Source organism: Heteronotia binoei, chromosome 1 (assembly GCF_032191835.1).
Source record: "Heteronotia binoei isolate CCM8104 ecotype False Entrance Well chromosome 1, APGP_CSIRO_Hbin_v1, whole genome shotgun sequence".
Lineage (NCBI taxonomy): Eukaryota > Metazoa > Chordata > Lepidosauria > Squamata > Gekkonidae > Heteronotia > Heteronotia binoei.
In genome coordinates this window covers 138,070,854-138,091,125 of record NC_083223.1, presented here as the reverse complement: position 1 = coordinate 138,091,125, position 20,272 = coordinate 138,070,854, and the positions used below count along the sequence as shown (strand labels likewise).

At 40.6% G+C, this 20,272-nt stretch overlaps 1 protein-coding gene across 10 annotated transcripts in view; it reads right to left on the bottom strand.

Moving 5' to 3' along the window:
- ARID1B (AT-rich interaction domain 1B) overlaps window positions 1-12,430 on the bottom strand; it is a 670,312-nt gene extending 657,882 nt beyond the window's left edge. For all 10 annotated transcript variants that reach the window (XM_060241209.1, XM_060241219.1, XM_060241263.1 and 7 more), the window contains exon 1: window positions 10,639-12,430. In XM_060241209.1, coding sequence (XP_060097192.1) covers window positions 10,639-12,366 — 1,728 coding nt within the window. In that variant the 5' untranslated portion in view covers window positions 12,367-12,430. The remainder of the gene's footprint in view (window positions 1-10,638) is intronic.
- Between the last annotated feature and the right edge of the window lie 7,842 nt (window positions 12,431-20,272).

The window sequence follows — 20,272 nt, the reverse complement described above, 5'->3', positions numbered from 1 at the left end:
ATTATTACTCCAAATAAACAAAATATCCTCCAAAACTTCTCTCCCTACTCTTCTTTTTCACAGCATCCAAATCAGCAGCTTATCTTAGTGAATTATTCTTTCCTCTGCCAGGCAAGAGAGCTACTTGTCCATGTATGCTGCCTGTGTGTTATCTATATATGCATTCCATTTGAATCCAATTTCCTTGCATTACCTCTGCCCAGGTCAGGGATGAATGGCTGTCAAATTCCCTCAGGAATAAAAAAGAAAAACCCTTTCTTCCTGAGGCAGCAAGTTTCAATTCACAGAGCACATGGCTAATCTACATATGTGAAGGTCACGGCACTTCAGTCAAGGAGGTTAAGAATGGAACGGCTCACGTAAGGGGCTGTCTTAAACATCTTGGCATGATGCCCAACAACTGAGATTGTTGAAAAGCAATAGATAGCTTCTGGCAGCACCAAAGGTAAAAATATTTTGATCATGTGATGCCATGGAAGCAAACCACTCCGCTTCATGTGAGAAACTTTTGCAGACTCTAATGCATACCACATTTTGAATCAACTCCAAGATTCCCCCCACCATGCGGCGTAACTGAGCCCAGAGAAAAACAGAAACACTGCCGTTATGTTAGTGGAGGCTGGTCATTTCTGAAGTTTAAAAACTTCCTGCAAACTGAGGGATCTAAATAGCATTTAACTATGAACATCATTGCAAATGTCACCCTGACTGAAACTGGTTTTGTGCCACTGAAATCAATTGCTTTTCATTTACTACAGAAATAAAATCAGCTCCATCTACACTAATATTTTTTGTTGCACTATTCAGTGCTGCACAGGAATTCTTAAAATATTTATCCAGCACAGATCCCAACCACCCACTTGCATTCATTTCAAGTGCTTTCTTGACTTCCAAAGAAGTAAATGTTTAGGACAAAAAACATTTCCAATAGAAATTTTTACGCATGGACTACACACGTCATTAAAACATAGCAAATAAAGTGAACAAACTTCTTATTTGCTGACCACAACAAACCCCCCATATTCCATTTCAAAATTAAAGAGATATTAATTACTTCTTTGCAAGATGTTGCCTTACCACCTCAGTTATAAATAAAGCCTGACAATCTCTTCAGCTTCTTTTATATGGAATAATGGGTCACTTGTCACCAAGAATGAACTCTTGCTTTTATCAGGATCACAAATTTAGGCGTTGGAAGTGACCACGTCAATGTTATATGAGCACCCCATCCTAGCATACTGTCATTATCCAAGAACTGTGGGACATTATTACAACACAAATAGACTAGCACATGCTCATCATTAGATTATAACACTTTGGATGAAAAATGAGGCCTCAGCCAGTCTTTTCCTCTTTCAAAGTATTTAATAACTATTCATAGTAGTTAAATGTTTTCTGCACACCCATGTATCACATGGGAAAATCTCAGTGTATCCAACCCCAAAGTGCAATCCTAGTGTCAGAATCAGAAAAATTGAAATGGAAGAAAATCCATCTCATAATAAAGCTATATGAGAATCCAGTTCTAAACTAAGCCAGTTTGGTGTATTGGTTAAGAGCTCAGACTCTAATCAAGAAGAACTGGGTTTGATTCCCTACTCCTCCACCAGCAGCTGCTGGTGTGACTTTGGGTCACTCACAGGTTCTCTCAGAGCTGTTCTCTCAAGAGCAGTTCTAGAAAGAGCTCTCACAACTCCACCTACCTCACAGTGGCTGGGTCCAGACCAGCAGTTTAAGCCACGGCAGGGATGGCTTGCAGACGGATTAAAAAATCAAGTCCAGACATACACATCTGCCTCCCATCTGGCTCCTGTACTCACCGTGTCCTCCAGCAACTTTGAGGTGGCTCAAAAAACTACCACTTAGGAAGTGGTAGCAAATTCTTTCATCGCACACCATCCACCTTTCTTGGCATCTGAATGCTGGAGAGTGCAAACGATGTGGATTGGCGATGTGAACCCACCAATCCTCTAGGCACCCACCAGTATTTTTTTTAAAAAACTGCCCTAAGCACATGAGCACATAGCCACTAAAAAAATGTAAGGAACAAAAGAAACTCAAACCACACTTAAGGGATGGTGCACAACAACTGTCTGACTACACTAAAATGCCCCTTGTACAAAATACAGGCGTCTTGTACAGAGCATCTGATCTTTCTTTGTCTGCTCCAGTTTGGGGCGCCTCCAGTGCACCCGAAGCTGCCTGTCTGTACCCAGCCAGAGTGTCTGTTGTGGGGAGGGGAAGGGAAAGAAAATGGTAGACTGCTCTAAAACTCCAAATGAAGTGCAGGTATAAATCCAATCTCTTCTTCTTCTAATGGTGCTTACTGCAAGAGCTGTGCACAATTTGGAACCCACCAAATTGGATGTGATCTGCTAGCCATGTACTCTGGTTACCCAGGTGTTTAGCAATCCCTTGATTCTTCAGCACCTGGCAACTAACAAAAATAGAAAATTTACTGAGTTCTGGCAGGTCACCATCACTGGCTAGTAGTTGTATCCAAGCTTATTTTATTGGGTCATGAGTTAAGAAGGTTACATATAGTGGACTCAGTTCACATTTTGCAGTACAGTGAGACAGATTCAACAGGATGCCTCCCGATAAGAATAAAGTCCCAACTACATTATCCAAACTCTATTTATGGAAGGCAACTCTTTCAAAGGATTTTAGTTGTACTCTAGATTCCAGATTTTTCTGACAGATTCTAATAAACAGTAGTGTAAAAGCCATTTTGGAATTTAGCATAAAAGCCTGTCTGACATGGAGAAATGGAAACAGACTGTAAATGCTATTTTCCCCTGAAAAATTGAGCATACATAGATTATTGCATTAAACATCTCAATTGAGAACAATTCCCTTTATATACCCAAGAATTTTCCTTTACATATCCAAGAATTCTCAACAGTCCACTGACTCATACATACAATCCATACAACTGATAATATGACCTTTCAATGCCAAAGTCAGATCAATCTTAAATTCAGATAAACAGAATTTCTATATCTGTGGAAATACTACAGCATCAATTGGTCCTTTCACTCTTTTACATGATACTTCAAGATTGCCTTCATTACAGAAGGCTAAATTGTGTTTTAGATTAGCAGATAGACTGTCTTACAAGCTCTAGCTGCAATAAGTAATTATTATGAAATCATTTCACCTGTGTGAAAAGGCAAGAGTAAATAATGCCTTAACTTGTAAAAATGGCTAAAGATTTACTTGTCTAAGCAGGCAAGTGATGGCAGCACTAGCACAAACACTGAACTTGGAACCAGAATAAGAAAATCAAACTAGCAATGCAGTAACACAACATTTTCACTGAAAATTCTTTCACAGATTGTTTTCATTTTTTCTGAACTGTAAACAAAATATTTACAGAGAAGATACCTGCTTAAACAGAAACAATTGTGTGTGTCAGTGTATTCTTTTGGAGAGATACTTGTCACTAAGATCAATGGGACTGGGGTTTAAGTAACTGTACAAGAAGCAGTTCTTCAATAGTTTCACTTTACAATGAATTAATTATCAGAACACTGATTATTAAAAAACAAATCCCTGATCTTAATGTGCTACCACAGTAGCACAAAAGTCAAACAAAGCAGGCTGCGTGGAGGTAACACAAAAAGAAGCATCTATTAACTGTAGAAGAAAATATTGTAATACTCACACATAAGGGAAAATGGTAGTTCAGAAACAAACAAAAAGTTGAGAAAAAGACTGATATGTGGCCTTGTATCTACAGTCTTGTGTCTACAGCCCTTCTGTGTAATTCTCAGCAACCCTGACTCTAGTCATTATTAAGAGGAAAGCAATCAACCAAAGGAAATAAAAGAGTACAAGTTCCTACAATGCCCATTTTACTAGTCCTTAAAATGTGCAACAGCCTTAATCTTTTCATATAGTGGCTTTAAATTATGTACTGACTAAGCATTTTCAATAACTAGTACAGCGATTAAAGAGAAAGGGGGAATGCATAAGGTAACAAGCCTATATCCAGTGGATTCAGTTGTTTGCTTAACAGAACAATTAAAACATAGAAACCAGCAGAGTCCAAACAGACTTTAATTAAATAAAATATTTAAATGTTGAAAGAATAAAGAAAGGGAGTATAAATGTACTGGGCTACTAAAATAAGTAAAACCATGCTACAATGTAACATCTTGCAAGAATGAAAATAGACTATGTATAAATGTATAGGTTTTTAAAATTTCCTTTTTTTTGAAACCTTAAAGTCTTTATTCTCTACTTATTTCTCCATTTTTTCACAGCTACATAAAAAGTATTAGTTATAAACAATTTCCCCTTTTTGACTGTTAATTACAGTAGCTGATGTGACTGAAACCATTACCCCTTTATTATTATAAACTGTTAAAACACCAATTATCATGTCACAATATACAAAGAATATCTTTATACTGCTGAATACCTGTTTTTATTGTTAACTCTATTTTACCAGTATACTAAATGTTTTATTAAGCATGCATTTAAACATTAAAATTTTATTCATTTTACCAACTTTTTGTCAGTTTGCATAAACTAAAAATGACAAATTCATATTGACAGATAACAGTCCCACATTAAGCAAATGCAACTCGAATCACTGCCATGAATGAGAATTGTGCAAGTCAACCTTATTCTTCCAAAAAAAGTGCCACATATCAAAGCATAAACATAAACTAAGTGCTATAATCTTCATCCAATCCAAGAAAGCAAACGCAAACTGAATGCTTTTTTAAACAGTGATTAAGATAGAGCAGAATCAGGACAGTCAACTGTGGTTGCTTGTTTATTTGTTCATATATACTCTAGGGGTCAAATCAAAGTTCTGACACCCAAGAAGTTATCTCCTAAAATGGCACTGTTTGGTCTTAAACTTAATTCTATTCTGTAACAATCTTAAACAGTTCCCTACATTAAAGTAGCCTGTGGAATCTTATCTAAACCACATTTGCATTCTGACCCCATTTCACAGGTATCAATTAGGGTGTAATCTAAGTATAATAAAATACCTAACTCTGAAGTAGAATTATATAATATTTGAGGTGATTATCTAAACATACAGACAATATGTCTGAATAGTACAGCCCATCCAGAGGTCTTATGGGCTGGCAAACGAAAGTTTTTAGCAAATTGCAAACAGTTTAGTATATCCATTCCCATCTTTCAATAGAGTACTGCATGAATTCTATGTCATTATTTCAGTCACAGGAATAAAGAACAACAGCTCTCCTGTGACAGTCATGGGAAACGGAGCACTGGATTGGGCTGAAATGTGTAAAAGAGGCCTTTTAATTGTTGACGTCCAAACAGGAATAAATTCCATAAATACACAGTTCCAGCAAAATCTCTCCGTTTAGTAATTAAACAGTATTTTTGTTATCCAGGTAACCTTGCTTACAACTGCATTAATAAATGACTTATATAGATTTTCATGACTGAAAGAAATCCAAATATTCATTCCTAATAAAAAGACCTGGGCAATACAAGACATGCACCTAACTCCTTGGAGCCCAAATTATTTCTTAGTTTTAGAATCAAATTTTAAAATCACTAAGGCATACTAACGAAGTAAACCTGAATTAATTCCAGTCCCTTCCCCACCCTGTTTTTTTAAAAAGGATTTTTGTGCTAAGAAAATAGCCCAAAAGTAGAAAATTCAGATTTATCAAATATTGTAATGATCACAATGTTGAAATTTATTCCAATGGGTTAAGCCTACCACATATAAATGCTATTGGGATCTGAAATTCTTCAGCCTTGAGCAGGAACAGCAAGTGAGGTAGCACTGCTTTACATATCCACAGAGAATCTTTAGTGCCTCCTATTAGTGGCACATTTTTAAATGGTACTGAAATGTTACACAGTATTGATGTTTTAACAAGCTGAGAACAATTACATGAAACAAAATACATATAATTCTGCTACATGACTTGCTGATGATGAACATTTCAGGTAAATCCTACCGGACTTAATATACTTAGTAAGCACAATGAACATGGCTAAAAAGAATCCCATGTGTCTGATAATCCAGGAACTTAACTTTTGATGATAGCGCCCAGAAATCTGATCCCCTGCCCCCCAAAATGAATTAATGGTTTGCACTAAAAATGCAAAATTATTTTTCAGTCTCAGCAATAAGAAACACACACACAAAGGTCTGAAGCACAATTATGGGATCGGAGTGACCCATATTATGGAATTCCAATAAGCAATCCATTCATGAAACAGGCTTTTGTGTATAGATTATCCTGCTGGATCTAATTCTGTACATGCACAAAGTAATATAAGGGAAAACAAAAACTGTACCCAGATCATGGTTGTGTGTATGACTCCTTGTATCATGCACACACTAGAAATAGATGGAATCCATTGTAACCTGCTCGCAGGATACAGGTGAGGCATCTTATTCTCTTGAATAGCATTTGATTATATATTGAAAGAGGAAGATTCTTGAGCACTTGTATGCATCCTCTTCAGTCCACAAGGACCCAAGGATCAAGGCCTATATTTTTAATGCAGCAGTTATGCCTGTAATGAATGGGTATATCTATTACATTAAGCAAACCAAATACGTCTTTAATTTTATACTTTTTCTGAGGGAAAATAAGCACAATATGCAGTCTTCCTCCAACATAGAAGAAAGCAGAAGTCCTATATAAAAGGAATCAATTTACCACTATTGTTGTATGCATCACTCTTACATACATACACATTCTTACTGAAAATGCAATATTCCATCATCTTACTATCATAGAAACTAGTAATGAACACTGATCCCACCCAGTGTTAATAACATAAGTACAAGGACAGATACTAATAATTCTTTATACCTCTCCTTTACAATATATTTCCAGATGAAGAATAAGAAGAATTGTACTTTTAAAGAGATAGCAGAAAAGAAGTTTTTTTTGTCTAAACTGAGAATCTACAGCCACCAGACTGGCATTCATCAGAAAGTCCCCAGATACTGGTGCTGGTCCTGTACTCTTTTACTTAAGACAATACTCAGACAAAATGGGATACAGCTGACAAAAACAGTTGCAAAAGTAAAATCTAACACTAGAGACGCAATCCTCACAGCAAGAACCATGTATTTTTTAAAATCAGTGCTTAACTGATTTTTCTAATAATTGTTCAATATTTAGCAGAACTATATATTCCATAAAAATACTTAATGCATTATTTTATATTATTTATCCATATATTCTAACATGCATTACATTCCCAGAATGTGACTCAGAATGTAAATGAAAAACTTAACCATGTGACTCCAAATGTTCACACTATGCAATCACAAAAGTGGTAAATAATAAAATAATGACTGATGTCTCCCACCTAATTGCACCATCACAGACCTTTTCTGCAACTGTATTAATGCCGCAAAAATGAAGAATATTCAGTTGGTCTGGGTTTTATTTATGTTTCTTCCATTTTTATGCAACAGGAAATCCTTTTACAATATACAAAGAAATAACCAATTTTTATTTACATTTAAATTTGCTGTATAAAGTGAATGATATAAAATATTCCGATGGTGGAATTCATCTTTCTCCATACTAAAAAGCAGGCACCAATAGGTAATAATACCATCAAGCTTCCAGCTAATCTATTGCATTCTATCTTTTCTTTTATATTTTAGGGAAGGTGAAAGCAGTTATAACCAGAATCACCAATTATGTTGTGCACATCTGTACAAATACATTAACATGCACATACACATGCATTTATAAATAGCTACAACATATACATATTTGGCTAAGTATCAGACTCAAAATACTCGCATGTGGTGGTAAATATTCTGTCCTACATATTTTAAATGTTCAGTTCTTCTACCAACAGGGATGTAGAAGCTAAAATATGACTGCAATATTAAATATATTTTTCTGTAAGGAAATAACTAGTTATTAAACAGAAATTGTTTTCTGCTCCAATATTACTCTGGTTGTTTTCCAAGAAATAGCACTTCGAAAGTGTATTGATCAGTTGTTCAAATGTAAAATTGTAATAAAAAAGAATAAAAAGACTAACTGATTAAGTGTGTTCGTTACAAATACTATATGAAGTATCAAAGATTAGACTATTGCTAAATACATTTTATAAATGACATGTTATGTATCATGGCACCTAAGAAAAAATTGCTACTACGCCCAGAATAAGAACCACTAAGTATTTTATTAAAAAAAACAACAACACTGCTTCTAAGGGTCATGATGAGACAATAATGAATTTGTTCTTATGCCAATAAAAATGAAATACATGTAGCAATTATTACCATGAAGAAATAGCAATGTAACATATATGCAAAATCCTGCTTACTATGTCTTTCCCCCATGTTGAAGATATATGTGTGAAATAGTCCATTGTTTTAAACAAAGGAAATAAAGCAAAGATTTCAAAATTAATGATGGAAGATCATACATACACATCTTCATTACCTAATAGTTTCTACTACTACTACCCCTTTTATCTCAAAAAAGTAAAAAAAGATTAACACTGAATTCTTTCCCCTTAAAGAAAAGAAAAAAGCTAGAGAGACTAAAATATTAGAGCAGTGGTCTGTAAACAATACAAAATATTTTTTTCAGTCTAACCATGATCCATATTATTTGTTCATGTAACCCATTGCTCACTACAGCAGGCACCATCTCTAGGACACAATCTTTTAAAAACATCTTCAAAATCAAGCTTTTTGAAGTCTCCAAGGAGTGTAGATTGGAATTTATTTTCATTAGCCCTGTTCCTGAAAGACATTTAAGATTTAGCAATTCATAACATCATCTTTGTAAAGAAGAAAAGGGTCCCCAATAAACACTTAAATGCATTATTACCCCTTTTTAGCATAATTCACATCCCTATAAATCAAAGTATAAGCTTGTATTTTGTATTTTATAACAGAATTAAACGAAGCATGATGCCTGCTGTTTCTGATCTTTAATATATAAATGCGTAACAGATTTAAAAAAAAATACATGGCTTTCTGGATTTATAAAAGTAATGTTAAACAAAGAGCCCTTCAATCACATTAAATTTATATCGTTCCTTTATGTAAGGTACAATATACCTTAAATATATATGTGGGGAGCACACACAGAATAGCTAACAAATACACAAATAAGGCTAATAGTACTGAATACATCTAGTACTAAAATAAGTAAAGTATATTCTATGCAGGATATGAAAGCAGAGTTCCATTGTACAGACTCAGAGTTTATAACTCTGGCATATACTTTCACAATTATGCTACGATTATGCTTGTAAAAAGATAAAATGATACAAACATATATTACTTAATTAAAAACATTTAACCAAGCCATCAAAAAAAATTTAAAAAAACCTTTCCATTTGAGAAGAAAGCTACAAACAAATTTAAAAGCCAGAGAAAATACAATGATCACTTAATTTTTTTTTAATGGCATTTTAATGTAGTGGTCATTGTTCTGCTGAAGCCCTCTTAACTTCAGCTATCTGAATACAACTGCCAATTATTTCAGCTTCTTCTAAGAATGTGTAACCTTGCATCTGTGAGCAAAACTGCTCAGTTATTATTTGTGGCAAGAATTTTTGTGACTGTACTGCTCAGCAATTCTATTTACATCAGCAATGCTAAATGCCCAATGGTGAGAGAGGAGCCAATCAGATGGCAGATTAGATGTCAACTCAGAGGCAGCTGTCTGGAGACTATTACAGCCAGTTTACCTCCACAATTCAAATTCCAAACCTTGCAAAGGAGATCAAGTCACTTTTTAGGCTCAAACTGCAGAGCAAGAAATATCAAGAATGCTGAGTGGAAGGTGGCAAAAAGGCAGGTTACGTAAACTGGACTCAATTATGATCCGATACTTTCTGATCTATCAATTTCACTAGATATAACTAATTGGAAACTATGTATTGTTGCAAACAAAAAACCAACAACCGCTGACTGTTGAGCTCTTACATTACTTAGGAATGCTTCGTTTAGGGGAGGAAAATGAGCTCCCCTCTGATGAAGCATGAAGTTTTTTGTGCATTAAAGAAAGAAAAACCCATTTATAATTTTTCATATGCTTTTAATAACTGGTTTTAGGCATGCTGACAACTGGAGAAACAGCCCTCAGAACAACTACAATGTAAACCTTTTATGACGATGGCACAAACCTAGACACTTGCACTGGTTTTGCTGGGTTGATTCAGCAGACAATTTTAACCAAGCAACACAATTTGCCAACAAGCTAAGAGGCCTATTTCCTTACTAAAAGAAATAAATCAGATCAGGAAGCCAAAGATAGTGGTATTTCGCAGGCTCCGCTGGCTACATGACATTGGTTCCTCCCTTTCCTACTCTCCGAAGTGGTTTTCCTCAGGGCCTTGTGTGTTCGGATTTCTAATAAGTCTAGGGTAGGAGCATGGGGTGGGGTGGGAGTCGTGTATTGTTCAACTGTGTAACTAAATGATCTTATTTTCAGCTGGAAAGCCCTAAGATGTCTTTCTAACCTAATCAGAGTCAGACACTGTGCATTATCCAGCCCAGCTAGAGAGGCAGCAAGGAGTTGAGATGGAGTAGGAGAAAAGTAAATGAGAAAGTAAGTCAGGCTTGTAGAGGACACAGACAAACATAAGCAAAACAACACACTGCTTGCTCTTTGGGGTTCTTATTGTTACCTGGCTCCTGCTGATGGTCTGTCCAGTGTTTCCAGGGCTCATAGCTGGATGATTTCTTTGTTGTGCAGCTGCTGCTACCCAGGCTGGGTTTGCAGCTCCATACTGGGAACCCATGTCCTTGCCCATGCCCGCTGCTGCCTGCTGGCTTCCTGGAGCGGCGGCTGCAGCTACTCCCGGAGCCTGCTGTTGTGAAGGGGCAGCACTAGGGTTGGTATAATCAGGGTAGCCGGTGCCATAGCTCCTCATCATGGGGCTGGGGGACGTGAGCAGCTGGTTCAAGGTTGGGGTGGCCCCAGACGGGTGCTGGTTTTGCCCGGAGAACCTTTGGAAGCCCGCAACCCCCGACGGCTTGCCCAAGCTGGCCCCTCCGCCGGGGCCCAGCATCATGCCTTGCTGGTGCTGCTGTCTGGGGGAGCTCAGAACCCCGAAGGCAGAAGATGAGCCCCCATAGCCGCCACCACCTCCTCCTCCCGCTGCTGCTGCAGCAGCAGCAGCCGCCGCCACGACTCCCGCTCCTCCTCCCGCGCTGCTGCCGCTGCCAGGCCGGCCGTAAGCGCTCTGATAGTGGTTGTACTGACTGTTGGCGTAGCCTTCGTGGGAGTTGGGCAGGGGGTCCATGCTGTTGGGGGCCGCCGCGGGGTGCATTAGCCCCATCCCGGGGCTTTGTTGTCCGCCATGTTGATCAAAGCAAGGCCCGGCCCGGCTCGCTGAGGAGGTGCCTCCGCCGCTGCTGCCAGCGTTGCCGTAATAGCTATTAAACTCCGAGACACCCACCGCTGAGGGGCCGCCACTGCCACCTCCTCCTCCACCGCCAGTGCCTCCGCCGCTGCCCGCTCCCTGAGGTGGCGGCTGCTGCTGCCCGCCCAAAGGTCCCAAGCTGGAGTGGTCGTAGCGGCTGCTAAGGTGCTGCTCGCCCATTTTGTCCGCCGGTGGCGGCGGCGTCGCCTCTTCCTCGTCCCCGCCTTTATTCAGTAGGGGCTGAGGCTGCGGTTGGCTTTGGGGCTCGGCCTGTCCCCCTAAACCAGCGTCTTTTCCTCCATGTTGCTGCTCCATGTCTGCGCTGCTGGGCTGAGCAGCGCCGCCACCGCCGTTGTTGTTGCTGCTGCTGCTGCCGCCGCCGTTGTTGTTATTCTGCATCGGATGGTGCTGAGGCGGCGGCTGTTGCTGGAATTGATTTAGCTGTTGTTGTTGTTGTTGAAGTGCGTGGTGGTGGTGGTGGTGGTGGTGGTGGTGAGCATGGGGGAGCTGGGCATGGAGGAGAGCTGGGTACTGGTGCTGGGCATGGGGGTGGTGGGGAGGTGCGGCGGCAGGGTGATCGCCTCCAACGCTTTTCAACTTGTGGTTGGGGTGCAGCCCTGTCTCCATAGTCGGGGTAGAAGAGGAGAAAGACAAGCCCGTGGAGCTTCCAGGTTCTTTGAGAGCCGATACCGACGAAGAGCCGCCGCTGCTGCTAGCGTTGTTGTTATTATTACCGGTGGTGGCGGCGGCAGAAGTTGCATTATTGGCCATGTTCAGTTCATTATGGTGGTGGTGGAGATGGTGATCTACATTATTCAAGCCGCTGCTGTTAGTCCCATCTCCAACCCCCGATCCAGCAGCTCTTACGGTCCCAGCTACGGGACCCCCAGAGTTGAGATCCTGGCTTAAGTTGCCCGGCAAACTCGGGGTTTTAGCCTTGTTCTTGTTCGCACCCGTCGGAGCCGCTGCTACTTGCGCAGCCATGATCATTGCAACATTGCAAGGGGGTGGGGGAGAATCAATTAAACCTCCCCCAGTCTAGAAAGGGGGCAAAACAAACGGGAGGGAGAGAGGAGCAAAAGGCAACCCTCCCACCAAGGGGGGGGGGGGTGACCCACAGTGCGAAAACACTAGATGGAGTTGAATAAACAAAAAGCTCTGCTGATCATTCCATACGCACACATGCGGAATTTAAAAACAAAAACCCAGAACTCCCCTCCCCAAGTCCTTGATGGAGATTAGAAATTGTAAGAATGCCTTACGGTCTTTGCCTGTTCCTGCTGTGTGATTTCACGTTGAAAGTTTTTTGTTGTTGTTGTTCAGGTTTAAATGAAACTTTTTTCTTTTCCTCTCTAACCCGGATATGGGTAAATACACGTCTGGTTGAGCCTATCTGGCCCAGCATGGCATGAGAGAGAAGGAGAGGGAGAGAGAGCTCTAACAACTATTATCCACTTCTCTCTGATTACTCCAGCGCACGTGGAAAACGCGGACTGGATTCTCCTTCCGCCGTCTGCAGTAGCTCTAGCAGCCAGGGTACATGAAGGGAAGGGAAGGGAAGGGAAGGGAAGATGCAAGCTTCATCTTCCGACTTAAGGCAGTTGGCACCGCTCTGTGAAGAAAAGGAGAGACAGATACTGCCTCCTTCTGTTTTGTGTTTTTCTTTTTAAGATTTTGAAGTGAGGGGGAGACAATTAAATAAAGATATGCCCCCTCCCTTTCCAGCAAGAGCGTCTGGCTTGGGGAGGGGGTGTCAATACAATTATTTCTGATTACATGAGAGTATATGCAGTAGGGTTGGGGGTTTTTTTACATGGCCAGAATGTTACACAATTTCAGCCTCCGTAAATGTTAGTGTATGATCAAACTGATAAAACTCCCCTTTGTCCACAACATGCAAGATAGATGAATCCTGTGATGTAAAGATTAGTTCTGGCCCAGATAGGGTTGTTACATATTCAAACATATCAAAAGATGCATCCAGCCAAATGTGAAATTCCTGACTGGGCTCAGGGAGATTGTATATAAATTAATAAGTCTGCAAATGTCTGCATTTTCAAACTCCATGGAGCAGAAAATTGCAGAATGAGTTGATTTGTCTATTTGTTGCTAGTGAATTTAAGTGTGGATATGTAATAGGCACTGCCCCCTGCCATTGGGGCTCATACCACTGTTTCAAACCATCTGTAGACGTCATATAGGAAATCTGTTTTAACAGCCTCAATTCTCACCACATTTATTTTAAAATATAATAATTGGTGTTATGGGATTTGTTTCAAACTAAGTTCAGGATTGTAGGCGAAGTCTTACTTCAAATGTGATTTACTTCAAAGTAAGCAAGAGGAACTCATTTGCATGTTAGGCCACACCCCCTGACACCAAGCCAGTCAGAACTGTGTTTCTCTGTGTTCCTGCTCCAAAAAAGCCCCGAGAGTAAGTATGCATATATAACTTTAGGGCTGACAATGAAGAAACATATTTTTTAAAGATTTTCTGTTCCTTTGCTCAATCACCAACCAAAAGGGAGACTAGAACCAAGAAGCCAGAAGGAAATTGAGACTGGGAAGGGTAGCCATGAACAAGCTAGAAAAGATCCTTAGTATAAAGATTTGTCACTGGCCACCAAGATCAAGATAATTCATACTATCATACTCCCCATGTATGGATATGAAAGTTGGAATATGAAGAAAGCTGACAAGAAGAAAGTTGATTCATTTGGAATGTGGTGTTGGAGGACAATTTCATGGATATAATAGACTTCCAAAAAGACAAGTAAGATCAAATCAAGCCTGAGTTCTCCCTAGAACCTAAAGTGACTAACCTGTGGCTGTCATATTTTGATCACATTGTGAAAAGACGAGTCAGTGGAAAAGACAATAATGCTAGGAATAGTTGAAAGCAGCAGGAAAAGAGGAAGACCCAACATGAAATGGATTTACCCAGTCAAGGAAGCCATGGCCCTCAGTTTGGAAGAACAGAGCAAGGCTGTCAATGACAGGACATTTTGATTTTTATTTGACTTTTATCCTGTCCTCATAAATGGGCTCAGGGTGGGTTATACACATAGTTAAAAAAACAGCTAAAAACAATAACAATTATTCTGAAAATATAGTATTCAGACTTTAGAGGTCATTCATTCATAGGGGCACCATGAATTAGAAGCAAATTGATTGCACTTTATGCACACATGTACATAGGAATTGGAAACAAAAATTTTAGTTACCCTTAAAATTTAGCCCACCTTATATGACTGCTGTGCTTCGATGTGGCCTCTCAGTCTATTACAAAAAGGAGATTGTAAAGCAGTCATGTTAGGTGAGTTGTACTTTCTGTAAAGCAAAAAGTATAATTTTATTAAATGTTTTCAAAATATATGTGCTGACATACCTAAAATGTGTTTTTGTTGGTTAATTTCTTGATAAAATGTGTTTAAAAGCAAGTCAGGTATCTAAAAAAGCATCATTTGATTGACATCTCTTGAAAATATGTTAATCTGGATAGTTCAGCCTTTCAAGTACAAAAGAATGCTAAACTAGCTACTTAAATCATTGCCATTGTCTAATTATTCATAATACATGAGGATTTATTTTCAAGACTATTTCTGCAGTTTGGTAATATTCACTGCTATTCGACCTTATGCAAGCACTTGGATATCAAGTATATTTTTAAGAAGAATATGTAGACTGTAAATTAGACAACTAAGGAGGTGCAGAAAAAAGCACAATGTTCATATAAATTTCACGGGGCAGGCAGGATAGCAACGTTAGCACAGTTAGCAATCTGGTTAACAATATAATCTCTTTTTAAAAAAAAACAACTCATGATTTTTCAATCAAAAATAGATGGATAGCACACAATATCATATTTTCCCAATCCTATAAGTCAGGTGTGGCCAACAGTAGCTCTCCAGATGTTTTTGCCTACAACTCCCATCAGCCCTAGCCATTGGCCATGCTGGCTGGGGCTGATGGGAGTTGTAGGCAAAAAACATCTGGAGAGCTACCGTTGACCACCCCTGCTATAAATTTCAAAAGGAATAATTTGTGGCCAATAGCCTGTGGAAGCAACATTTCAGCAGTTGCTACAGTATCTAGCAGTCTCAAAGTCCTAATAATCATTTGCACTAATGATGCTTTTAATGCAATTATTATATATGAGGCTGTTTTCAACATATTCCAGGGGTGGCCAACGGTAGCTCTCCAGATGTTTTTGCCTACAACTCCCATCAGCCCCAGCCAGCATGGCCAATGGCTGGGGCTGATGGGAATTGTAGGCAAAAAACATCTGGAGAGCCACCGTTGGCCACCCCTGACATATTCTATGAATCAATGCAGATCAAGGGTCTTCTGAAAAGGCTGCAACATTTTCAGCACTATTCTGTCCCTAAACAAGCAAATTACTGTATGTACAGTCCAACTAATAAGCAAGGTAGGATGTATAGGTTCTGGAGACACAGCTGAAGCATAATTAATCAGCTGCCTGGTGGATCAAAGTCACCCAAAGTCCACCTGGGAAACACCAGTTTTGCATGCCCTACAGAACCTAGGGAGGTCTAATAAGGCACCTACCTCTTCAGGCAGCTGGTTCCACAGGACAGGGCCACTATCAATAAGGCCTTGCCCTTGTTGACATCAGGCGGACAATTCATGGACCAAGGACCTTCAATAAATTCTGAGATGATTGGAGACGGATCATGCCAGAAAAGGCAGTCCAAAAGGTATGAGGGTCCCAGGCCATTTAGGGCTTTAAGGGTAAGTTACAACAATTTGAATTGGCACTGGAAACTTAATTGGAAGCCAATGCAGCTGCCACAGGATAGATGTTATATGCAAGGCCAGCCCCTAGCCCCACCGCACACAGGGAAGCGGAACAAAGCCGGAAGAGGGAAATGAAGCAGACCCAGCTGGCCAGTGCACAGCTGCTGGCTTTGCTCCACCTCCCAATCAGAAGGGAAGTGGAGCAAAACCAGCAGGTGCACAGTGGCCAGCTGGCTTCATTTCACCTCATCCAATTGGAAGGGAGTTGGCTTCATTTCATCCAATTGGAAGGGAGGTGAAGCGAAGCTAGCTGGCTGCTGCACAACCAGGCAGGGCATTTGCCTAGGGCACTGGGGGGGGGGGAGGAGCACCTAATTTGGTGCCCCCCCCAGCCCAGTGCCCTAAGCAAATACCTATTTTTCCTAATGGAAGAGCCAGTTGTGGTTATATGCTGACCAGGACATTCCTGTCAGAAATCTGGCAGCTGCATTCTGGACCACTTGCCATTGCTGAAGCATCTTCTAAGATGCTTAGAGTGCATTGCTATAGTCAATCTCAAGGTGACCATTGTATGAATTACCGATAGCAAGATCTGCCTGAGACATATAGGAACCAGTTGACAGGCCCAGCATTGATGGTAAAATTCAGTCTTTGTCACTAAGGACACATGCTTGTCCATGGAAAGCAGAAAATCAAGCCACAACCCCAGACTTCTGACAAAGACAGCCATAGAAAGTTGAATCCTATTAACTGTTGGTAAAAGTAGCCACTCCGGCAGTTTGGGCTTCCCCAGCCACATGATCTCTGTCTTGGATGGATTTAGCTTCAATCAGCTATCACCTAGCCAGGCCCATAGCTACGGGGGGGGGGGGGGAGGCCGTGCTCTTCCCTCTGTGGGGCCCCTATTTTTGGCAGCAGGACCCAAGGAAAACAGGACCGTTTCAAGCTTGGCTGCGCCTTAGGCCTGCCAGATTTAGTCATGGCTGCAAAGCCATTGGCTATGCAGCGTATCTCTTGAGGGTTCCCTCCACCCCTGCACTACTGTGCACATCTTTTCCATGGAGGGCATTTTTGAAAAGTTCTTGGAAGGGCAAGGATGGCTCTTTGATCCTGATCCCTAATTGGCCAAGCCGCCTGGGCCTCCCAAGCCAATATTCATCTCTTGTTCATCTTTAATTTCAAGTTGGGGTAATAAGGAGGTTTGGTGGGAGCGGAGCTGTTGCTGCTGTAGGGCACACTTGGCACTGCCGGAAGGTGAGGTTAGTTAGTTCCATAGTCCAGCCCTGCCTGCCAGTGTGGCTGATGTTGCTCAGGTTGCTGCCCCCTCCTCCTGGGTCCCTGCGAGCCTCAGGGGGGTGACGGTGGCATGTTAGAAGCCCCAGGGGAGCACTGCGGAAAACCTATTCCACTCCCCTGTCCACTTCCTCCACGGAAGAACGATAGCAAGGGGGAATGCGAGACAGGGACAGCAGGAGAGCACAAGAGAGCGAGAGAGCAACAGCTAGAAAGAGAGAGCTGGAGCCAGGCGGGCTGGCCGTTGGAGGGAAGAAGCAGCCAAGCCCCACGGGGCCACCACCACCACCAAATTTTTAAGCTCCAGGGTGCCTGCACCACAAAATTTCTGGCTATGGGCCTGCACCTAGCCATTCCACCATCATCCAGGCAGGAGGCCAAGACCCAAATTCCAGTCACCAGTAACTCTTCAAATAAGAGGCAGAGCTGGGTGTCATCTGCATATTGATGGCACCAAGTCCAGACCTCCTGACAATCTCCACGAGGTGCCCATATAGATGTTAAATAACATAGTGGAGAGAATTTACCCATGCAGAACTCCACAAGTTAGGGCCAGCAGTAACAACTCCTCTTCACCCACAATTACTCTCTGGGACTGACCTTGGAGGAAAGAAGAGAACCAGCTCAAGGCTGTACCGCTCATCCTCCAAGAAGGCTGTCTGGTTGACCAGGACTGAGTGATCTACTGTGACAAAGGTGATTGACAGATCCAACAGGATCAGTAGCATCATCCCGCCTGCATCAAGATATAAGCCAGAGATCGTCAACCTGAGCTGTCTTGATCCTGAACCCTGACTGAAAGCTGAATTGGAAGGGATCTAGGGCAGATGTCTCATCCAAGAATTCCAAGAGTTGTTCAGCCACTGTTCACACAATCACCTTTCCCAGAAATTGAAGATTTGATACTGAGCAGTTATTGGCTAGGTCCCTCTCAGGTGCCACCATTGCCTCCTTGAAGGAGCGAGGGAAAGAGTCCTAGGAGAGTAAAGGATTTATAATGTCTCCCAAGGCTCCTCCTACCATTTCCCTGGTGGTTTTCACCAACCAGGAAGGGCAAAGTCACAAGGAGCAGGTAGTAGGCCAAACAGATGATAGGGTCCACTTTATAGGCCTTCAGATGAGCTCTACAAAGTGTTCTCATTCCTTCATCACAAGTTCATTGGCAGTGCTGTTCTAGCCATATAAGTGCTTATTTTTCTATCTTTAATCTGTATACCAGGGAGCCAAGGAAGTATGGGAGCAAAGAGGGCACTGGAATCAATGGGATTTAAGTATGCACAAGTAAATTTTATTTGGTTGCTTTTAGTGGGTTTGTTTGCCTTGTTTTAGTGGGTTTGTTTGCCTTTCTCACTGAGACTCAAGGCAGAGTCTCACTGCAACTCAAGGCATAGTGTAAGTCAGATACAAGGAAGAGGTTGGGACATCCAGTGAAGAGTACAGTAGGGTTTGAGCTAGAGAAATCTAAAAATCTAAAAACTGGAGCAAAGCTTAAGCATTAAAACTTGATACATTAAATGGTGTAGAAACTATCTAGTTGGGAGCATATTTACAGTGGTGGGCAGCAATACAAAAGTGTAGGCCACCACAATCCCTTTCTCTATATCAATGTGACTTCCAAAATAATTTCATTACAGTACAATCTTATTTATTTGTAGAGGGGAAAGCCCTCTTGAAAAATTCCATCATTTTGCAGAATTCATGTAAAGTCAAGAGAGTGGGAGCCTTTCTACCTCATCAGTCAGGCTATTCCATATGGTGGGGGGCTGAACCACAACAAAGAGTGCACGAGTACAGGCGGTTATCAATTTTTCCCTCAGGCTTCCTGAGATGAATAAAGCTGTTGTAGCAGAGAACAGAGGGAGAGGAGGTCCTGCAGATGTGATAGACCAAGGCCATGAAGGGCTTTGTATGTCAATACCTTGAACTGAGCCCAGTAATTTAGGGGCAGCCAGGGTAGTGACTGCAGAATGGGAGTGATATGCAACTTTGTTTGAATTGTGAATTCTTCAGCTACAAATTCATAATCTTTATATTTCAATCACATTTTTCCTCTTTTTGTTACATAGTTAGAAACCAATTGAGTGGAAAAAATAGGTAAGTAATTCTAGTAGGAAAATCAGGTGTATACCCAAGGGTCATTATAGTCTGTAACAACAACAAATTACAATTCTATGCAAACTCTTAGAAAGACTGTATATATCATCTTTGTAGAAGAAAGAATAACAGAATGATACGATGAATTCATGCCAGGCCATCTATCAGCTTTTGCCAAGAGAATACTACATCTTTGTTACTGAGCCTTTTTGACATTTTCTCCTAGATTTTCCTCTTTTCTATATTCAAACACTCCTAATTATACACATTAAACCTCTTAAGTTGATTTTTGAACTCTTTCATATGCAAATATAAATAGAGTTGTCTACATCTATATATTTATGTACATGTATATTTGAAAATAAAGTATAAACTCAATTACATATTCTTTTGGATATTTACATTTAAACTGAAATGTGTCATTTAAAAATTCAGATAAGATGCATTGACTATTGGTCACTGGAGGATTACAGTATTTTTTCCACTTACTTTGGAACAACTTTATACAGCATAGGAAGGTGCAAAGTACTTCCACACATTGAACATGCATGGTTTAAAAAGACATTTAAATGAGAAAATGTCAATCATTTTTGTTTCAGTTATTCATTGAAGTTCCTAGGACAATGAAATCAGCCTGCTATAACAAAGACAAAACACACTGGTTTTCTTCCCCAATGGCAGCTGCTACACCCTTATGCAGACAGAAGGCAGTACAGTTTGTGTAAGTGGCAAACCACATAAAGCAGCTATAA